General features: G+C 46.8%; 1 protein-coding gene across 1 annotated transcript in view; it reads right to left on the reverse strand.

The window, feature by feature from the left end:
* Positions 1–4,258: 4,258 nt before the first annotated feature.
* The window catches only part of GMDS (GDP-mannose 4,6-dehydratase), a 404,838-nt gene continuing 388,941 nt past the window's right edge, over positions 4,259–20,155 (reverse strand). Inside the window, exons 10-11 of the mRNA XM_027451691.3 lie at positions 5,676–5,744; positions 4,259–5,258 (exon numbers count right to left, since the gene is read on the reverse strand). Coding sequence (XP_027307492.1) covers positions 5,196–5,258; positions 5,676–5,744 — 132 coding nt within the window. The 3' untranslated portion in view covers positions 4,259–5,195. The remainder of the gene's footprint in view (positions 5,259–5,675; positions 5,745–20,155) is intronic.

Below are 20,155 nucleotides of genomic sequence, written 5' to 3' on the forward strand. Positions count from 1 at the left end.
ACACGAGGATGAGTGTGAGGTCACAACCAGCTCGCCGTGGTTATGATGTCCTCAGAATTGCGTAGGCAGGAGCCCGGAGCGCCGGGACGCGCGCAACGAGAGAGGAGCGCTCCTGCGCGCCTCGGCGCAACGCGGCCCCGTCCTCTGCCATAGGAGTGACCGCTAATTGAACATTAGCTTCCAATTAACGCCGTCGTAAAGCCATTGAAACCTCGGGCCGTTTGCCCCCCACTTGCCCGCCTCGGCGTTGGCCGGATGGTTCGGTCGCCTTGGGATGCGCGGGATTTTGGGAGGGCCGCGAGCAGCGCAGCGGGCGCACGGGGTGCCGAGGCCGAGCTGGGGCTGCGCGGGGGCGCAGGTGGCGTGCGGGGCAGCGCCGAGCGCAAATTTGCGCGGTGAGCTGCGCAAGAGGCACTGCGCGCCCGCTTAGCGGGAGGAACTCGAGCATGAAGGGGGCCCTGGGATGCCCGTGAGTTGCGAACCGCCGGCATCCCGTCGGCCTTTCCCTTTTCTTGATGTTTTTTCCTATTTTTTTTCCCCCTTCTCCCTCGCCTCCCCGTCTGCGTCGTGAGTCCGCCCCAAAGGTGGTGCGGTGCCGCGGTGAATGCGGCCCTCCTGCTTTAATTACTCCGGGGCTCATAAAGCCATTCGCTTCTTTCCAAAGTAATAAACAAACGTCGCGTTAGGTCAAGATTGATGGTGTCCATGCAATAAAAACGGGCCAGGTCAGGAAGGAATAAAATTCAATCAGAGCTCGCGGAATCATTTTTCAGGGGACAGAAAGACAGAAAAAGGAGACGGGGGTCAAGGGAGACGATGTCGCCATTCACAACACACCAGCCGGCAGGGAGGAGGGCGAGGGTTAACGAGCGATTGTTTTTTATCAAGCGGAGCCTAATTGAACGAAACAATAGCCGTGCCGGCGGGGGGGGGGGGGTGGCTCCGGGCGACTCTGCGGGGCCGGGCTGCAGCCTCGCACCCCAGGCACTGCCCGCCGCGGCGCTGCGCCCCCCCCGGGGCACAGGGCAGCTCCTGGGGGCTGCAGGATGGTGGATGGGACCCCTGTTTTTCTTGCGGGGGGTGTCCCAAAAGGGCTTGAGCCCGACGCTTCCCCTTCCCTTGACGGCTTGCCCGGGTTTCCCCCGGTGGCGTGCGGAGATTTGGAAAGCGGAGCGCCGGAGAGGGTGAAATTTGGGGAGGGGGGTGGTGGAGTGAGGATGTGAGGAGGGGAATGCGGCCCCGGCTACCGGCGAGAGGTCTCTGTCTTGAGCGGGAATTGGGTGGTCGGCAATTTTTGTGTTGCCCCCTAAATAAACACAGCTTGAAGCGACTTGGGTGGGCAGAAGGGAACAATTTGTGGGGCGGGGAGCGAGCGCGCCGGGCGGCCCGCGGCTTACCTGCTGGGGACTTTCACCTGACCTCTAGGTGTCAGGGGGCTCGCTGCTCGGAGCACGGCCCCCCGCTCGGGTCAGCGGCTTCGGGCTGCTCCGGGCAGAACGAAAACAACAGCAGCGAAACCCCCAAACTGGAATCCCCCCTCCTTTTCCAGCCCCCGTCACCTCTGGGGAGGATGCAGGAAAACCAACGCGTTTAGAGCCATTAACTCTTAAAATAGCTGAATTTCCTCCGTTGGAAAGGGAAAAAAAAAAAAAAAAACAAAAAAAAAAGACGCAAATTATTACACTCGGGATATTTAGGTATTAGGAATCGATGAATAAACAGGTCATATCGCCCTCGGAGCACAAGTGCTCCGTTTAGAAGAAACGCCATAGCAATCCCCTCGCCCCCGTTCCTGGAATTTATTTACTTGCCAGAACATTTGAGCGGCCGAGTTTAATATATATATTTAAATAAATATTTGAAATAAGGAAAAGAAGAATGTTTTCCATTGACCGATAATGCCAAAGTCCTGATAATACCGTCCGAAGCAGAAAGAGGATTGTTTAAACAGTGCCGGGCGCCCGCTGCGGATCCAGTGGCGCTGCCTTGGGGTTTCGGCGGGGGTCTCCGGCGCTGCGTTTGTAGGGTGTGGGGCACCGGCAGGGTTCCCGGCCCCGATGGCATCGCTCCCTCGGCCCGAGGGGGCCGTGCAGGGGCAGGGGGCGCGCCCGCAGCCCCGGTTTGGGAACGGGAGCGCTCCCGGCCAGCGCCTGCAGCCTGGCCTCCCGGCCACGGGATGGATTCAGAGCCGAATTGCTGCTCGCACAAAAGTGACGGCTTGCTCCCCACGCCCCCTCCCCCCCCCAAAAAAACCTCCGGAGGGGAGGGGGGGGGGAGACACGGAGCGGAGCGAGCTCATTAGCAAAGCAAAGGTTGCAATTAGCGTCCGCCGCTGCGAAGCGACCTCTCCCCCGCCCGCCTCCCCTAGCCCCCCATCGCCGGCTAATTGCGAGGTATCTGTTGATGTTTTTCTTCCACCCGTCAAAACGTTGGAGCTCTGCCTGCTCCGGCGCTGCTCCGGCTTTGTTGTGTCTGCAGGCGACGCTCCGCCGGCGAAGCACCGGGGGTGAAGGGGGGTCACCAAGGGACGCGGGGAGCGCGGCCCCGACAGCCGCCTTGGGGGGACTCCCCTCGCCCCCCACTTCGCCGTCCGAGCCGTCGAGGGGCGACCCGGGCTCCTCTTTATCCGCCGGCCCCGGGTGCAGCTCCCCCCCCCAAAAAACCCCTTCGTTTTTCCCCTGCAGGCAGCCGGTATGAACCCCCCCTGGGCCCGGGCTGCGTTGGCTGCTGCCCTCTTTAATTAACGGAGCCGTAATGACCCCGGAGCAGGCGGCCAAACGTAGCACGAGCAGGGAGGGAATGAGTTTTTTTACTGTACCTGCGCGCACAAAACGCTTGACACCCGCATTGTAATTAGGGAACTTGAGCCTGAGAGCGGTGTGGTAATGGCACGGGTGGACACCACCCGCTTAAATCGCCGCGTGGTTTCTCATTTATGTATTTTATTTCTTTATTTCGTTTTGAAGACGCGATTCCGTGCTCGTTGCGAAGGGCAGTGCTGTGGGCAGAACCGAAAATCCCGCAGGAAAGTGTGTGATGAGGGAACCGAAAAGCAGTTCGTCTCCTTCCCAAATTTTAAAAAAGCAGCGGGACGCTGCGCTGTTTGGCCGGGTCGGCATCAGGAGCGGTTATTATTATTATTTTTTAACGAAAGAAGCACAAAGGCACCCAACACAAAGTCGCCACGGAGGGACCGCTTGCTCTAGAACTGATTTTGCCTCCCCAGCCCCTTCCTCTTTCGTCCTCCAACACGGAGACCGAAAAGGGAGATCAAAAATGCTTCTCTTGAACGCTCCACGGCTGGAGGTGCCAGGGCAAAAAACAAAAACAAACAAACAAACAAAAAAAAACCCAACCCATTGAGGTCGAAGGGAAGCCGGCGGCTTGCGGAAAGGTTCCCAGTCCTCCGCAGAGATGCGCGAACTGGTGCTCAGTGGTAGCGGCAAGCGGCCGGGCAATCACTGCAAGCACTAAATACTTCCCAGCTGTACAAAAATAACAAAAAAAAAAAAAATGGTGAGAAGAGCGCTTTATGCTTTGTTAATGCTTTTTTAAAAATTATTATTATTTTTTAAATTACGTGTGCCATGGAGTGGGGGTATTAAAAAAAAAATCAACAGCAACCAAGTTGCATCCTACCGCAGGGAGCACCCCCGCAGGGTTTGCACAGCACAGCCCCAGAGCGCAAAATCGGTGCACCTGTAAGGAAGCGGACGGACGGGGCTCTGCGTTTCCCTTTTCCCCTGCTTTTTCGCCCCAAACCCTGCCGGGCCAGCCCCGAGGAATAGAAGGAAGGGGTTGCAGCGGCTGCCCAGCCCCGCACCGCTTCGCTGTGCCCGTCTGCGGCCAGCTCGCACATTTTCCACCGCACCTCTGGCGACGGCGCACAAAGAGCCCTCTCTCCGCGGCAGCCCGCTTCCTCGCAGCCTGCTCCGCAGCCCCGTCCCCTCCCCAGCTCCGCGTCCATCACGAAACTCTGCCCTCGCCCCCTCCTTGTTGGAGAGGGGCCCCCCTTCCCAAAGCGACGCGCTCGGAGAGCCTGCGTCTCCCCCCTCTCGCCCCTTCTAAAAAAGGGCTCTCTCTCTGCTCAGCTGTGCCCGGCGAGGCAGCGGCTTCGCTCATTTTCGAGGCATAAAGCTAAAACGATGGGAGTAATTGGTGGGTGGAAGATCCGAAACCAACGGGAAATGTATGGGCTCGACGACCTCTGGATAACCCGGGTACCTTGGCACGAAAAGTGCAAAAATATTTACTCACCTTGAAGTTTCTAATATTTTTTTTAAAGCTTTTTTATTTATTTTGTTTTTATTTCTTAAGCCATCTTTTGAAATCATTCGAGCTCCCATCCGAGGTTTAATTATAGTAAGCGGGAAGAGGATGAAGGGGAATGGGGAAATTCTGATGGGAAAAAAAAAAGGAAAAAAAAAAAAAAAGAAAAACCCAGACCCCAGGGTCAGGAAGGTGCTGGACAAAAAGGCTTTCTGTGACTCACTCACACCCTGAAATGAAGATCTGAAAAATGCTTACAAGCCCCCTCTGACTGGTTTGAAAGCGATTCCAGCAATTAGGAATTAATTCGGCATGGTCAAAAGGCGATTTCACTGCAAGTTAGATCAAGTTATCCAAACTTTTTACAGAGTTCAAGTGGTGGAAATGGGCCGCTGGGGTGGAGGTGAGCTGCAGGAAAGAAAAACAAGGAGTGTTCAGCAGAGGAAGACTAGGGGAAGCCAGGGCCAGAGGGATGGTGGGCGCATGCTAGCGCCAGAGGGTCGCTGCTGTTGTTGCTGGGGGGCAGTGCAGGGGATGCTTTTGTTTATTTCTGTCATTCAAAATGGGAGAAAGTACTAAAAAGGCTCTGGAGGTCCTAGGTAATAAAAAGGCGCGTTTTAATTAAAAAAAGGAAATCAGTGGGCTTGCCAGCCGGTGGCTCCTCCAGGTACAGTACTGGGGGGATCCCCCCTGGTTAACAGAGGGTGCCAGAGGGAGCCCGTGCGGAGGAGCAGGGCTGCCCTGGGATGATTCATGGGGCCAGAGGCACCAGGAGGGTGGAGGGGGGACAAAACCGGGCTTTTACGCACAGGCAGGCCAGCAATAAGGCCACCTTGGGGGGGTGGCCACCCACCCCGGCCCCGGTGGTGTGTGTGGGTGGCTGTGCTGGCCGTGGGGTGCGCCCCCAGCACGGGTCCCGGCAGGGCTCAGGCGTTGGGGTTGTTCCTCATGAGCTCCACGTCGGCATCCACCATCTCCTTCACGAGCTCCTGCGAGGAGGGAGAGAAGTGGGTGAGGGTCCCCGCGGCAGGCCGAGGGGGGGGATAAGAAGCATGTTTGCTCACACGCTTGCCCTGCTGCACCACAGGAGTGCCGGGTCTCCCGAAACTCGCTGGGTCAAGTCGCGGCCTGTGCTGCCATGCTGGCACCTCAGTGCGAGGCACGCACTCCTTCCTAAAATGCTGACGCCTGCTGGGCCCTTTCCAGGGCAGGTTAGCAGAGTCACGGGGGATGCCCTGCACTGCTGTGGTGGCTGCTGTCTTCCAAGCAAGAACAACAGCCCGGGGTGGCCACTGACAGCGCGGCTTCTAGGTGTGCCCAAGCAAAACTCCCCCCCCCCCCCCCCCCCCAGTGGATTGCTCTTGGAGGACACGAACCCCTGGGTAGGTACAAAGCACACCACTCACATCAAATGTGACTCTGGGCTTCCAGTTCAGCTTTTGCTTGGCTTTGGTACAATCCCCTTGAAGAAAATCCTGTGGAAAAGAAGAGAAAAACACTGCGAGAACCGTTCCCCTTCCCTGTCTGGCGGCGTGCGGGGCTGACCTCTGTGGTGCTCGTTCCCAGCCCAAAGCCCCCCCTTTGCCATAACCTGTCCCAAGGAATGAAATTCAAGCAAAAACTTCCAGAATGAGGGAAACCTTTGCAGATCATGCTCAGTGGTCGGTGGGCATCAGGCAAGGTGCGGCACGGCCGTGCCCACACGCGCATCCCCCCCGCCAGCTGAGCACGGCTGGAAGGGCTCTCGGGCCCGGCCACCTTCCGAGGACAAAATATTTAAGATGCAATTTTAGTGGAAGCTCATATGCCTATAAATCACCAGGAGGCAGCATCCTTTCACCAGGCTGTTTCGGAGCGAAAGAGTTACTCTTTTGTTTTTGTGTGTGCGGGGTTTGAGCTCCAGCCTCACTGCCTTGCGGTGGTGAACGTTTTGTAATAAGTTGTCGTGTTTCTTAGTCATGCTATTGAACGAGCTGTTCCAAATTCTCCCTCTCCCCCCCCCCCACCTTCTTTAAATAACGTAAATCACAGAACAAATATGACAACTAATCTCTTCCAAATAAAAATGTGATCACAGACAGACGATGCTGAAAGACTGATGTGAATATGGGTAACCACACGCAATGGCAGTAAACAGCCAGCTTTTGAACGCCTGCATCTTTTTTCTTCAGTACTTTGAGCATCCACATGGAAAGAATAGTCTAAATCTCTCATAAATGAAAGTAAATTATCTTGAAACTGTTACAGAGACCAAGACCTTGTTCATATCCACCTCGCTGTTTAATTATTCTTAAAAGTGCTACCACACCAAAACAATCCCGCCAGCAGTCATCAAAAATAACAAAATTAAGCAAGGAAAACAACTCCTTTTTCTGCATCTCTGAAGGAACAAAGGAACTGACCGAATCTTCCTGAGAAACAACCCAAGTACTTTGGTTTAACAGTTAGCTTTTGCGATTGTATGTGACAGTTTAATAAAATGTCACCTCTCCTTACGAGCTTCACTTCTCTGGAGTAGTAAACACTAAAAATGTATTGGCCCGTGTCTAGAGAAAAACAACACAAGCTTTGTTACAGGACAACAGAGCTAAGGCCAAATCCTGCTCTTGCCTTCAACTTGACGCTGGTAGCACGGCGGGGTTTCCTAAAAGATCCCCGGGCCGTGCTTCTCCCTCCTCGCCCTCTGACCGGCGGCGGGGCTGACGAGCACTTTGTGGCTGCAGGTTTTTCACCACGCTGCTGCTGCTGCCTCCATTTTTCAGACGCTATCTTTTGTGCGTGTGCGGTTCAGGTCGTGCTAACTTCCAACATCACCTCATCCTGTGCAGTAAAACGTAGGAAATTCTTCTTCGTAATTGTGCTGCAGAAAGCTAGACAGCTCGCTTCCAGCAGCAGAGGAAATCCACCAAAGGAAATATTGCACTGCAGAAGGGGATGTGGAACAAACACGTCTGCTGAGGCTGTTCCAGGCAGCATTTGTAATACTTCAGCCTTTATGCCGAAAACATTTCAGTGCGCCTTCAGAAAAGAGTAAACGGATGGGTCGGAACAAAATGATGTGAAAATAAAAACGCCACGATTTCCTTAAATTAGACTAAATGATTTCCTACTGCAGCCCTGTAATGGGTTTTTAGAAACTGCAGCAGACATTTGAGGGCAAGGCATGCAAAACCGCATCAGCCTGAGGGATCCCCCTGAGGGTCGTGTGAATATGGATTGCAAATTCTGGGTTGAAATGGGAAAGGCTCCCACCAACTTTGATAAAATTTGGATCGGGCCCTGATGTACTCATGGAGGCATGCCTTTTATCTGGAGTTCGCTTAAATTCACATTAAATCTGTGTGTGTGTACGTGCCTGGAAACAAGGAAATCCCTCTTAAAATAAATTTCAGCATAAAAAACAATTGCCTTTTATTCAGTTCTAATTCGAGCCATTAGCTAGAAGTTGTGTTTTAATACCGCCTCATTTTAAGCCATAAAAGCCCTATCATAAAACTTAGCTTCACTTTTAGAAATGCTGTGTAAGCAATAATTTTACATCCACCATCTCCATACCAAAAACATTCTTGAAAACTGAGCCTATCTAGGATGCTGGTTTCCCATCTGAGAAGTAGACCAGGAGCAAGCAAATGAAGTGCTGCGTTGCCCGCTGTGCATAGCTGCATTCTGCTTTCAAACAGCTTGGGAGCAGTCTTTTAGCTTTCTTGGACAAATGCTTTTTGTTAAAACAGTATCAAAAAAAAAAAAAAAAAGAAAAAAGCTTTACCTAATTCCAGCTCTTCGTTCAAAAACATAAACACTCAGCTGCTGAATGGGGCAAATCAGGTTGGGGGGAGATTTCAAATCAGTGATGAAGTTATTTGCAGTGCTGGATTATACACAGAGATAAACAACTAGTGTATTAAAATCCATTTCTGTATTAAAAATGTTTTTTTTTGTTGTTCTTCCTTAAAAAATTCACATGCTTTAAGAGTGATGCAGTAAAATGCATTCTGGCATAATTTGTGAGTAAAAGAAAAAAAAAAGATACCAGATTTAATATATATGGTAATACAAATTCCTCATCTGACTCAGGTTAAAAGATTTTTAAGTGGCTCTCCTGCAGAAGTTTATGTACTTTTGGGAAACACTGCTTCGTAGTAAGATTCACTTGAAAATAGTATTACGGACAAAATAACCCCTATGCACTTTTTAAAAGGTTCTCTTATGGAAGTTACTAAGTGCAGAGATAAAATGCTGTATAATACCACAGTATTAACACCATATTACATCTAAATTCAAGGTAGAGTTGTATTCTTTTGAGGCAAAGTTTCAGCACTGAATGGAAATGAAGACTGGAACAAAGCTATTCCTGATTAAAGGATTGTATTGCAGTCATGTTTCCTGTATTTTTCTACAAGTAGCTCATAATATGAAAACAATAAGGTAATTACAATAAAATATTAAAAAAAGCTCCTCTTGGAACAGAATGACTGCTTGTTTATATTATTCAAGTCTTTCACTGAAACCAGAGATGCATCTGTCAGGCTTCCAAAAAAAAGAAAAAAGGAAAAAAAAAAAAAAAAAAAAGAAACACACACACCAGAAAACCTCTGGCATGCTGATCCGTAAAGTGCATTGGTTCTTCAGTGTCAGGGCTTCACTTTCTGGAGGTACAACCAGATCAGAAAGCAAAGAAGGAAGAGGTAAGCTTCTGCTGGAGAAAATCTGGATTTTGGGGGGGTGGGGGCTGTTCTTGAAAGACAGCTGGCTGCTGCTGAATCCAGGCTGCCCGGGATCCCTGCGTCCGAGGGAACGGCACCTGATGAAACGGCACCACTTCGTGTTTGGTATCCCTGCAGAACAACTTCTTTTTCCTTAGCATTGTGCTTTATGATAGGAAAACAAAGCCCTTCGATTTCATGAAGGATTTAGATACTGTGCTGAGAGTTTGCAAACCTGAAACCACTGATTAAGGCTTTCTGTTGTTTTTATTGTACTCAGGTCACAAACATAAAATTAAGTCTTTTCTCTTAATGAACAATTTCAGGAGGAGCAATCCCTTATTTTCCATGCAAATACAGTTAACATAAGTGAATACTAATGATGAATTTTGCCTGGAAGCTGAGAGTTGGAAAAAACATCCAGGTAAATATTTAAAGGGAAGGAAGTTGGAAAAGACAGCAGTCAAATTCTCTGTTGCCAATGAATACGACAGTAAACTCTCCTATGGCTTTATATCCATTCCACTGTCACTATAACTGTCTCTCAGAGAAAAGAATGAGCTTGTTCAACATGATTTTATCTTCTCTTCTACCTTTTCTGTAAGTTAGGCTGATTAACTGTGTAGAAAATACCCCGTTTTTATTAAATCTGATTCTATGACAATTCAGTTTCATTGTCCAAGTGCACAGACACAAATACATGCAGGTAAGCAGGGAGAAATTTGTTACACAATGTGATAGGGCATTTTAAAATTAGGTTTTGAATCCCTGAGACAAAAATGTAGAATATTTTAATGTAAATATCACATTTCCCAAGCTCTTGTTCTGAGTGTCATCGCTACTTCTATTTTGACTCGTGCAGTGATTGATCTGGTTTCACTGTGCAATGCATCACTGTCTCATTCAATTAACTTTAACTGAAAATGTAAAGCCTCAAGACAATGTGAGAAAAAGGAGATAATGTGGCCTGAAAGAAATCCAAGGTTTCCTTAATTACTACAGCTCAGCTGATTGCCTTTAAAATAGTCCTTCGTTTTAGCCAGCGCCGAGAGCCAGACTTTGCTCGCTGTTATACCAGAATAAAATGCAGACCAAGTCCTCAGTAAAACACCTGCGATGGAATCGTGCCCAGCTCCATTCGCTGCGGCAGAGACAAGGCTTTACCTCTAAAAATAAACAGACTTGATCTAAGCACACAACAGTTTTACTGCATCTGAAAAGTGGCCAGGGTTACATTCACAATCAGCAAGACTGCTTGGAAGATGATTTGTTACAGCAGAGCTCCCACAAGTAAGGAGCACAGACCCAGCTCAGCGGAGGCTCTGGCTTACGTGTTTAGTCTTGCACTCTTGCTCAAGGAGTTTTGTCAAGAAGGATTTCAAGAGTCTAGGGGCCAAAGTCTCCTGCAAACCCTGTCTGTCTTTTATTTTCCTTGTCTCTTTCTTATGAGCCTTGCCTTTAAACTTTAACTTGTCCCGCTAACAGAAAAATTAATAAACATAGCTATTTAATCAGACATTAGCTTACAGCGTTGCATTTCCACCACTATATCTCAATAATTCATATATCAAGCTTTATTTGATCAGTACCCTCTTTCAAGCACCTTTTGGAGCATTTTTTGTAGGAAATTTTAATGAGGGCTGACATAGCACACCTCAGTAACAACATCAGTATGTATTCTTGGGTATTTGCTGCAGCTCCTTGCTCAGGAAACAGCCTTGCTGCAGCGTTTGCTGCCAACAAGAGACTGCATGCCCTGCTCCCTACGCAGCTCTGTTGCTGTCACCCTTATCCCCTGTCCCCCAGCATCCACCCGTCCTTGCCACCAGGCCCCGGGACGCTGTGTCCCAACGCAGATGCAAAGCTGGAGAGCAGTTGCTGCGACTTCAGCTGAGCTATTCCCAGTGCACTCAGGAAAAGTAGCAAGACCTCACTAGACGGGAGCTGTAGAGCCTGTAAATGTGCATCTCGCTGGTGCAAAATCCAATGCGGGGCTCAGCTGAGCGAGCACCAAAACCCAGGAGGAGTCCCAGAAACAAGCACTGTGTCTGCTGGGCTGCGGGCCCTGCTCTGCAAGCGCAGAGAGCACTGGCTTGATTTCTTTGCGAAGTGCAGTGTTTGGTATAATATCTATAGTAACAGGAAAAAAACAGTGTAATTATAAAGCAAGTGATTCCTATCACTGCAGTAAATATGAGGAGACTGGAGATAAAACACGTCGATGAGCAAAGCCCGAGTCTAACGAGGAACACAGTAAACATCTTCAGGAATTTCAGAAGAGCCATAATGTGTCGCTCCGTTTTCATTTTTTCTTTCCTCTGTTCTTAGAAAAGCAAAGTTGTGGAGCAGTCAGGGTACCAGGGGAATAGAGGAATGCCAGTGAATTTGGTTTCTGATCTAAATTTGTTTTAATGCAGCATGAACAGACTGCTTTCCACTCTTGGGTCAGCAGTCTTTAACAGAAAGACAGTATTGTTTGCAAAGAACCACAGGAAAAGGCAAAAGGCAAAAGCAACCAATAGGTTGAAACTCACATATAACAAAATGTCACTTAAAATAAGAGGCATGCTTTCTCCCCAGCGTGTTTTCATGTGCAAATCCCCTCCCTATTCAGAAAGCCCCGGTTTTTAATAAAACCGTGTCGAGGGGGAAGGGAGGGGAGAGGAAAAACCAGAGGACCGGGCTGACACTGCGAGGCGCTGAGCACCTGCACTTCTGAGGGACCTCAGCAGGCTGCAAGCACCGGGCACTTTTGGGGTAAGGTCTTACCTCGGGACCCTCTGCACGCCCACATAAGGAGCCACCACAAGCAGCACGGCCAACAAAACCCGGGCATAGTCCTTGCTTTTCCACCAGGAATCGCAGGTGTTAGAGCGGCAGCTTTATCTTATCATCGTTTGATGATCTTTAATGGGACCCGCTTCCAAAGGGTTAAGGCAAATGAGCTCGGAGCGGCAATAAACATTAGGGCAATAAGAGCAGCGGTGGAGATGTCTCCCTCCTCCTCCTCCTCTACGCCCCCTTCCTCCCCTCCCTCCCGTGCCTTTTCCACTTCAGTGCTGCCTATCAGCACGAACTGCAGCGGCGAAGCCAGACCTCTCTGGCAATGACAGGGGGGCGATAAGAGACGAGAAGAAAACAGCAAGCCGTCTGGCCTGCTCAGGAAGCGGGGAACCGGTGGCATCGTCCCTCGGCGGGGCCGGGAGGTGGCTGGCAGCAACGCCCCGCTCGGCTCCACCAGCTTGGGCTCTGCCGGGGCCACGGCCACCGATAAGGCGTCGCATGGAGCCAAGCTGGCCCTGGGGCTGAGGCCTCGTGGCCAGGGCCCGGTGGCTTTGATGGCGGTGGGGCCGCGGCAGGCAGGAAGGCAGGCGGCCCACGGAGAGCACGTGCGGGCCTCGCGCCTCGGTGCGGAGCTGCACGGCCAAAACCCCGAGCAGGGCCGAGTCCTCCTTCAAGCCTATCCGTTTGCCAAGTGAAGCCTGAGAAAGCGTCTCGGCCAGTGCTGTCCCTTGAGCCAGATAAAATTCCTCCCGAATTACAGCCTGATATCCCCCACAAGCCAGCGCTGAATTTAACTCGCTTTGAATCAAGAGCGGAGCTCGCTCGGCTGGGGATCGGCAGCTCCATGGCATCCCTCACGCCAGGCTCTGGGTGTTTTTCAGGACCAGCCCCATGGGGCAGGTCAGGGGGTGCTCCCCCAGAGCAGAGAAAACCCTGCTGCTGCAAACTGCTTTGGACTAACCTACGGATAAAGAGCTGTCCGAATAACTGGCATTTTGCACAATATGGCTTAGAAACATTTGCACATTTTCTCTTCCCAGCAGAGGTGTTGGTGAAGTTGCATACGAGTATGTTTCTTCAGGCTGCCTGGCCAGAGAGAACGTCAGTCCATGACCTTCATATCAGTAAAAATAAGACCCTGTGAGGGTAGAGATCAGCTGCAGCATAGGAAAAGAACGGCTTCCTTCTCTTCCTGGTACCTCTGAGCCCTGATTTTGTTCACTGTTTAACTGCAGTGTGGTGCCTCTTGCTTCACTGCGGCCTGTTCTCTACTCCAACAATGCTTTTGGGAGGAAGAGTAAAATAATCATGCCTTCATCACACATGGTTTTATTGCTGCACACAATTCTTATTGTTTAAGCCAAAGCACGGTACCTTTTCAAATTAATGAATGCAACTCTCACAGTTTCATTAATCAACTCTGTTTTTCTCATCACTCCCTACTTTTGCATTTTCTGCAAACATCAGGAAATCACTCCGTGTAGCTGTTAGACCTCATCTGGGTTTATTGTGCAGTAACGGCTGCCTTTCTGACTGGAAATGGAATATGGCCCCTAGGGTTAGCTGTCTTCACTGACAGGCATGTCAAGATGAACAGGAAGACTGATAACCCCACAGATTCATGCTGCAAGGCTGCTTAGTCTCTCCTCTGCTTCCAGTAAAAAATACTTCGTTTATAACAAATTACATCGGATATGTTGTGAGTAGGTTTAGTGATCACTGCCAGCTGGATACCAAAAGATAAGCAACAAACCAATAAACATTAGGACAGCAGACTTCTATTCTACCTCTAGATATTTATCTATGTACCTTTAGAGCATTAAGCAGCAATTTAGTGAATGCAGGTTTATGATTAGCAGGATATCACTACTGCACAGGATGAATTTCTCTATCTTGCAGATGACAAACTAGTGATTTTACGAACCCTAAGAATATTCATATCTCTGAAAAAATCAAGGCCTTTGTTAACATTAAAATTGTAATGTTAAGAATGTTGGAAGGGTGTGCCATTATTTTTTCCCCAAATAATAATATTAATTTCCTCAAAAGGTCATCTTTCATCTAAAGAGCATGTCACCAGAAAACTCTAACCCACCTCTAATTTCCAGTTGCTTTCTTTGACCTATGTTCAGTGCTCATCTCACCACTCTCAAGGCTTGGCTGTGACTCAGGGTGGGCAGGAGAGATGACACTCCCTCCCTGGCATGTTGTATTGATGTTTGAACCTCTGTCACCCTGCTGCCTGTGGTGAGGCTACAGGTGAAAAGGACAGAGAGGGGATGGATACCTGTCACTTCCTGTCTTCCTCCCTACTATGGATTAACGAGGACAAAAGAGTTAGCGTGGAGAATGGTTAGTCATTTCTCACTGTTTGAAAACCAGTTGTAAATACTCCCTCCCTTGCAGTAAGAGGGATGAAGAAGGCAGCTGTCACTTCTCTGGGCAAAGCAGCAACACGCAGCCCTTTACGGCTGGTTGTTTTTCTAGAAACAGCCTCCCTCTGCATGGTCATAAACCTGACCTAATTTATGGGGCACATCACCTTCCCACCACCCCTCACCACATTCCAATTTCTCACTAAAACACCCATCAGATTTGAAAACCCGTTTGAAGACACAATATATGGGAAGAATTTAAGCCTTGAAAGGTTTAAAGGCATCTCATGAGCCGAGGCTTTGTTACCCAAGGAAAGAGACGGGATACCATGAGGCTCCTGTCTGCAAAAGTGAAGCTATCTTTGCTCAAGCACCTCTAGTTACAAAGCAAGCAATGACCCACAAAAGGGTTAAAATAAAACAAGGTAGGATAATTTCTGATTCAGAGTACGTCCCAAATGTATTCTCCAGTGTGCTTGATGGAGAAGGAAGTCCAAGCGGTGGCCTTTCACATGACATCATAAAAGCCTAATTTATCACCAGCCACCAAACATCTAGAAAATCATAACATCCTTTCAGGAAAACCATGTGCAAAATAATCAGATTTACTTTGATGAAAGCTTTAGTGCCTGAGTCCAAGTAGGACACTACAAAGAATAACCCTTTGCAGGTACTGGCGCACAACAAAGCAGGTCACATTTAATGCTTCAAACTCGCTCTTTACCTATTAAAAGGCTTATGCGCTTCCTGTCCATAAACAAATGTATTTCTGGCCACTGGTAAGTCCAAGCAAAGTAGCCAGGTGAATATTTCCTTAACAGATGCAAAATACACTATTGCTGCAAATACAGATGCTGTGTTCCCCACTGCCCCGTCTCACAGTCCCTTACAGGTATGTTAGGGATGCAGGCTGAGTATCAACATAGCATCCCACAGCTTTTGAAAATTCACCTGGAAATCAAAACCTGAACGTAGCAAAGCCCTCCCAAGACACTCAACATCATGGCGATGCTGAAGTGAGGGGGTACACTGCAACCTGAAAAACCCCAAAACACTTTGCCAAAGACACTTGCTTCTGTCTATACAAGGCTCTCACAGTTCTGGCTCCATAGTGGCCAGTGTCACCTGACTATCTTGTTGGAAAAATCCTGCTTGACTCCAACGAGGGATGTATCTTCATAAAATCAATTGGTCTCACACAAATAAAATCAAACAAGTCCACTTTTTGTGTTGATTACATAGACAAAACTGACCACCAAGGGATTAATGAATGGCTACAACTATCAGCTACTTGGTGGTCAGGATTTTTTTTGTCTGTAATATAAGTCAGTGGGTGCGTAGTCTCCAATAGTCATTCAGCTCACTGATCTTGCTGCTTAATAATCTGAGCCTTAGGCTCCTACTGGTCAATGGCCACAGGTTCTTCTGGTCTGACTTGAAAAAATAACCAGCTTTTCCACAACGTTCTTTGTAGTTTGTTGTTGCATGTTCTCTGATCTTGGTTAATAAAAATAACTTCCTATTACATTTCCTGCACACGAAAGCCTAGAAAAAAAAATCATACTTTTTCCTATTCTATCTTTGACTTTCTCTCAAAACAAACGTTCAACCTATCACAAAATCTTCCAATAAATAAATAAAATAAATACAGATTTTTTTTTCTTCTTTTAGAGATAAGCCAAACATTTTGTTCTCTTTTGTCCTTCCCTTTCCTTGGCCATTTAATTTCTCTCATTTTCCTTGTTGTTTAAATCTTTCACATTTTGGGCTACTTTATATTTCTGCAAAATCCCATTTTTCTGCTTTCATTTTAGAATGATATTCTATCCTAATTTGGTGTCTCTTACAACTTTTCTCATTCAATCTCCTCCCCTTTCTCTTTTGAGGATTATTCTCCTGTTCCACACAAACATCTTCTTAAACCTGGCTTTACTTCACCGCCTCTCCTTCACTCTCAAGATACATCACCTCCCTGTGAGACTGCAGGATTTGGAAGACAATTTATATCACCACTAGCACAGCAGACGCTTGCTGACAGAGCAGAAACTTTGTTGAAATAAGTTTTAAAAAGCACAAAGATCTCCTAAAGCTTACAGTGACAGCTTCAGAAGGGGTAAAAAAGCAGATTCGTTTATTGCTATTGCAGTTCACAGTAGTTGCCTATAAACTTACACAGATTTGGCAGTGCATTCACCATATACACTTGAAAAGCATGCATAATATGCTCTGTTTCTTTCCAAAGCATCACTAAATGCAAATACCACTTCTTTAAATCTGTCCTCTCAATGACCTTCTTAGCTTAAACACCTTCAATTAAACAAGAAAGGAATTTTTGATCTGTTACCAAAAAATTCTTCATTATTTCGCCCCGCAGCAATCAAATATGAGAGAGCATTACAGAAGGGAAAAACTTAGCATTTTCTAGTGGTCCTGCCCTACTTGCCAAATGCCCGTTAGTTCCACTGCTAAAGAACAAGCAGACTACTCAGAGACACACAGCAACGGGCATGGGCCTGGAATACTCCAGTGCTTTCACCTGTGTAATGTTTAAAATGTGAGATGCCTCATCCATCACTTGATTCCCTTACAAGGAAAGCGTCTCTTGAGACCATTCACACAGTAATAGTCTATTGCCAACTTTCAATACGAAAGACAGAGCTGTACCTCAGACAAGCAATCCTATTTTTCATTCACGTTTTGGCAGCACAGGGACGCCAGGTAAGGGTCCCATTATACGTTGCACAAACACAAAAATGGCAGTCCTTTCTCTGAAAATCTATCAAAGTCAAACTCTGCCTCCCTGAATATTCTGTTAGAATTCTTCTGCAGCACACAGCTCTTTCTCAGCGTAGGTTAAGATAAATCTTGGGGCTGGGTTTACTTTGATATATTCCAACATAACAGGCAATATATATGAACATATACAGCCAGGAATGACAGAATTGTCATGTACCTATTGAGAATCTTAAAAGCAGCTGAAGAAAGCCAGATAAACATCTTGGCAGCTTCACTCCACTTGTAACCTGAGCAAGACTTCAAGTGGACATAATACCATTAAGACAAAATAGAACTGTTTTACAGCAGCACTACAATGACTACGAAGGACCTCCAGAGAAGAAAGATGCAGATTTTATACAATTAAACAAGAGTAACGACGTTACAATGGCAAGAAAGCACTGCTACCTCCCCCTTTACAAAGCTGGGAGGCATTAAGATTTGGGGACTTGACCCAACACCTTGGAGGCCCCTCTAGGCCTCTATTACTGACCTGTGTGTAACAGGACTCAAGAGTTTACTGGTTTACTTGCCTTCTGTGCTCTAAAGACTAAATAGAAATAGCTTTCCAAAAGATTTTCTCTTCACATACTACATCAGAGCAAAAACTTAACATGTCAAAAAGCTGAGATATCTCTGTGCAATCATGGGACACCAGAACTTCCTGTTCTATGAAAACAAACAAAAAAAGGGTAATACAATATTCATGGCAGGACTGCAAAGTTTGGCAACAGAGAATAAACAAAAATTCATTTTACTTCACTGTCATTCAAGGATTCACTCTGACTTGCAAGGCAGGACCCTGCAGCACACTGGTGCCACAGCCTACAGCAGTATTTTTTCCATTTTTCCTGATTCTATTTTCACTCCAAAAGACATCAGGCCATCAAAACCTTTTAGAAATGCATCATCCAACGCAATTGAAAAAGAAGTATAAAAGCCTTCAAACATTATCATAGCAGATGCTCAACACTTTACAAACTATTACCAAGATTTACACAAATTAATAACGTGTTCTCTGTGAACAATTAGGACTACCCAAAAAGACTTCACATTCTGATGACATCCTGTTCAGCAGTGTTGCCTCCAGCATCTTGCTGCAGTACCATGCAACTGAAACAGGAAACAACTGAAAGCTTTAGTAACCAGAAAATCCCAAACCAAAATGATACTATGGATTCTAAATGAGACTTGCAATACCCTGGCACACAGTGTTTGGCAGGAAAGCTATTTATTTCTGTGGCCTCGAGGTTTGTTTTCAAAATGTAAAGACTGACATTGTTCACTGATATAAAAGAAGGATGATATTGATCTAGATGGGCTGCCTAGCAGTTTCCACTAAGAAGACCCAAATAAACCAACTGTATCTTTTTACACTAAACATTACATGTTTTAATAGAGTATACTGCAGCAAAGTCCCATGAACTTACTATTCCTTGCAGGCAGCGAACAGAGAGAGCTCTGACTTTTTCTAGCACCTTTTGGCATCATTTGTATTTAAATAATAACAGTCAGGATTATTTTCATCAACATGAAAAAGAAGTTCAGATCTAATCAAGAGACGGCACCATCTCCTGACACTGCCTGCTCTATGCTTGCTTGAGCACGTAGGCAGCAGCTGGCACTTCCTCAGCTTGATCATTACTATTGCTTTTCAAATTATGCCTGTCACACGGGTTAGGAAAACACGAGTAATTAAACATAAGCAACATCATAAAATAATAGTAAGAAAAAAATTAATAATAATCCAAAAGAGTGTTTGGGGCACCTCCCTAAACCACCTTGGATTTCTGCCCCTCCTGTTCAGACAGTTTTCCTCTGTGTACCTTTTAATTATTTCCTTCACGAGTCCTTTAAGGCAAAGAAGTTTATAGAGGAAGAAAAAAAAAAAAAGGTATTAGAACTGATGAGAAAAGCGATATGCAAAACAGAGAAACACCAATTAAGTATTCTCTGAAGTACTGCAGCCTGATTTTTAATCGCCTATGGCAAAGATTCACTCTTCCGTATGACATTGCTAATTCTAGATGTGTGTACTGTAAATGCAATATTTCAGAAGCTGCTTGTTGCTTACTCAGACCACATGCTACAGCTGGTCAATGGGTGCAGTATTGCACTTCTGGCACATTAGTTCACTTCATCAAATTTGGTTTTTAAACCATATGCAGGTCAGTGCAAAAATTCTGCAGTCCTGCAGCCCCACCAAGTCCATGTGCATGTATGCCTGCTTTGGCTTGAATAGTCAACAACCAGCTCGTGCCTACCTCAGTTCTCTTACAAAAACTGCATAAAATCACACAGCAGAGAAGACTGAGATGTTGGACTATGCTATTAAAAATCCTAACCATCTTGCTGCAACCTTTTTTTGTACACATGGTTACTGGAACTAAGCATGGGATTCTTGTAATTGCACAGGAAAATGACCAGCTACACAAGTTAACGGGGCATTTGCCACCTGCAATTGTTATTCTGTAGGATCTGTGTGAAATGTGTTATCCTTCACGTCCTTCATGCCTTCACAGCAGGCATGCAAATATTAGGTAAGGGCATAATTTTCAGCTGCTTTGCATCCTGAATAGTTATTTATGTATCTAACCAAAAGGTGCAACCAACTCAATTTACCCTTACTTGGTCTGTTTTGCATGGAAATGAATTAGACAAAGTATAATGAATACAATGTAGGGAAGACTCGTGCCTGTCTACATAAGAAGAAAAATAAGAGCAACATCATACCTAATGTTTAATACATTCAAATCCACATATTAAAAGCACATTTAGAGGTGGTTCTTGTTCTCATTGGGTAATTTTTGCTCAGGTGAGTGCCTTAAGCTCTGTGTTTTCACGCAAGCTTCAGCACCTCTCTGAAATAAAGCTCTTATCCCATATATCTAATGCTTCACTTTCTATATTTAAGATAAAAAGTGTTGAGCTTACTGTGTCAGAGATGTACTAAAGATGTACGATAGGCGTACTAAAAGCATGCCACCAGTTCAATACACCTGCTGAAGCTATCTAGCAGAACACCATGGCTTGGGATTTCTATTTCTGGTGAGGAGGCACTTCCATGTTCTCAGGTAAACTCTCACTGGAGATCATCAACAGGATCCTGGCCAAGCAGTGGCTGAGTGGGCTAAATACACCCAAGCTTTGTAATGTCCATCATCACTGCTGGTATCATCCCGACAGGATAAACTCACTAATTCAATAATAGCAAGAAATGAATTGGCAGTCTGCACCTGCCCTTATTCC

The sequence above is a fragment of the Anas platyrhynchos genome, chromosome 2 (genome assembly GCF_047663525.1).
Source record: "Anas platyrhynchos isolate ZD024472 breed Pekin duck chromosome 2, IASCAAS_PekinDuck_T2T, whole genome shotgun sequence".
Lineage (NCBI taxonomy): Eukaryota > Metazoa > Chordata > Aves > Anseriformes > Anatidae > Anas > Anas platyrhynchos.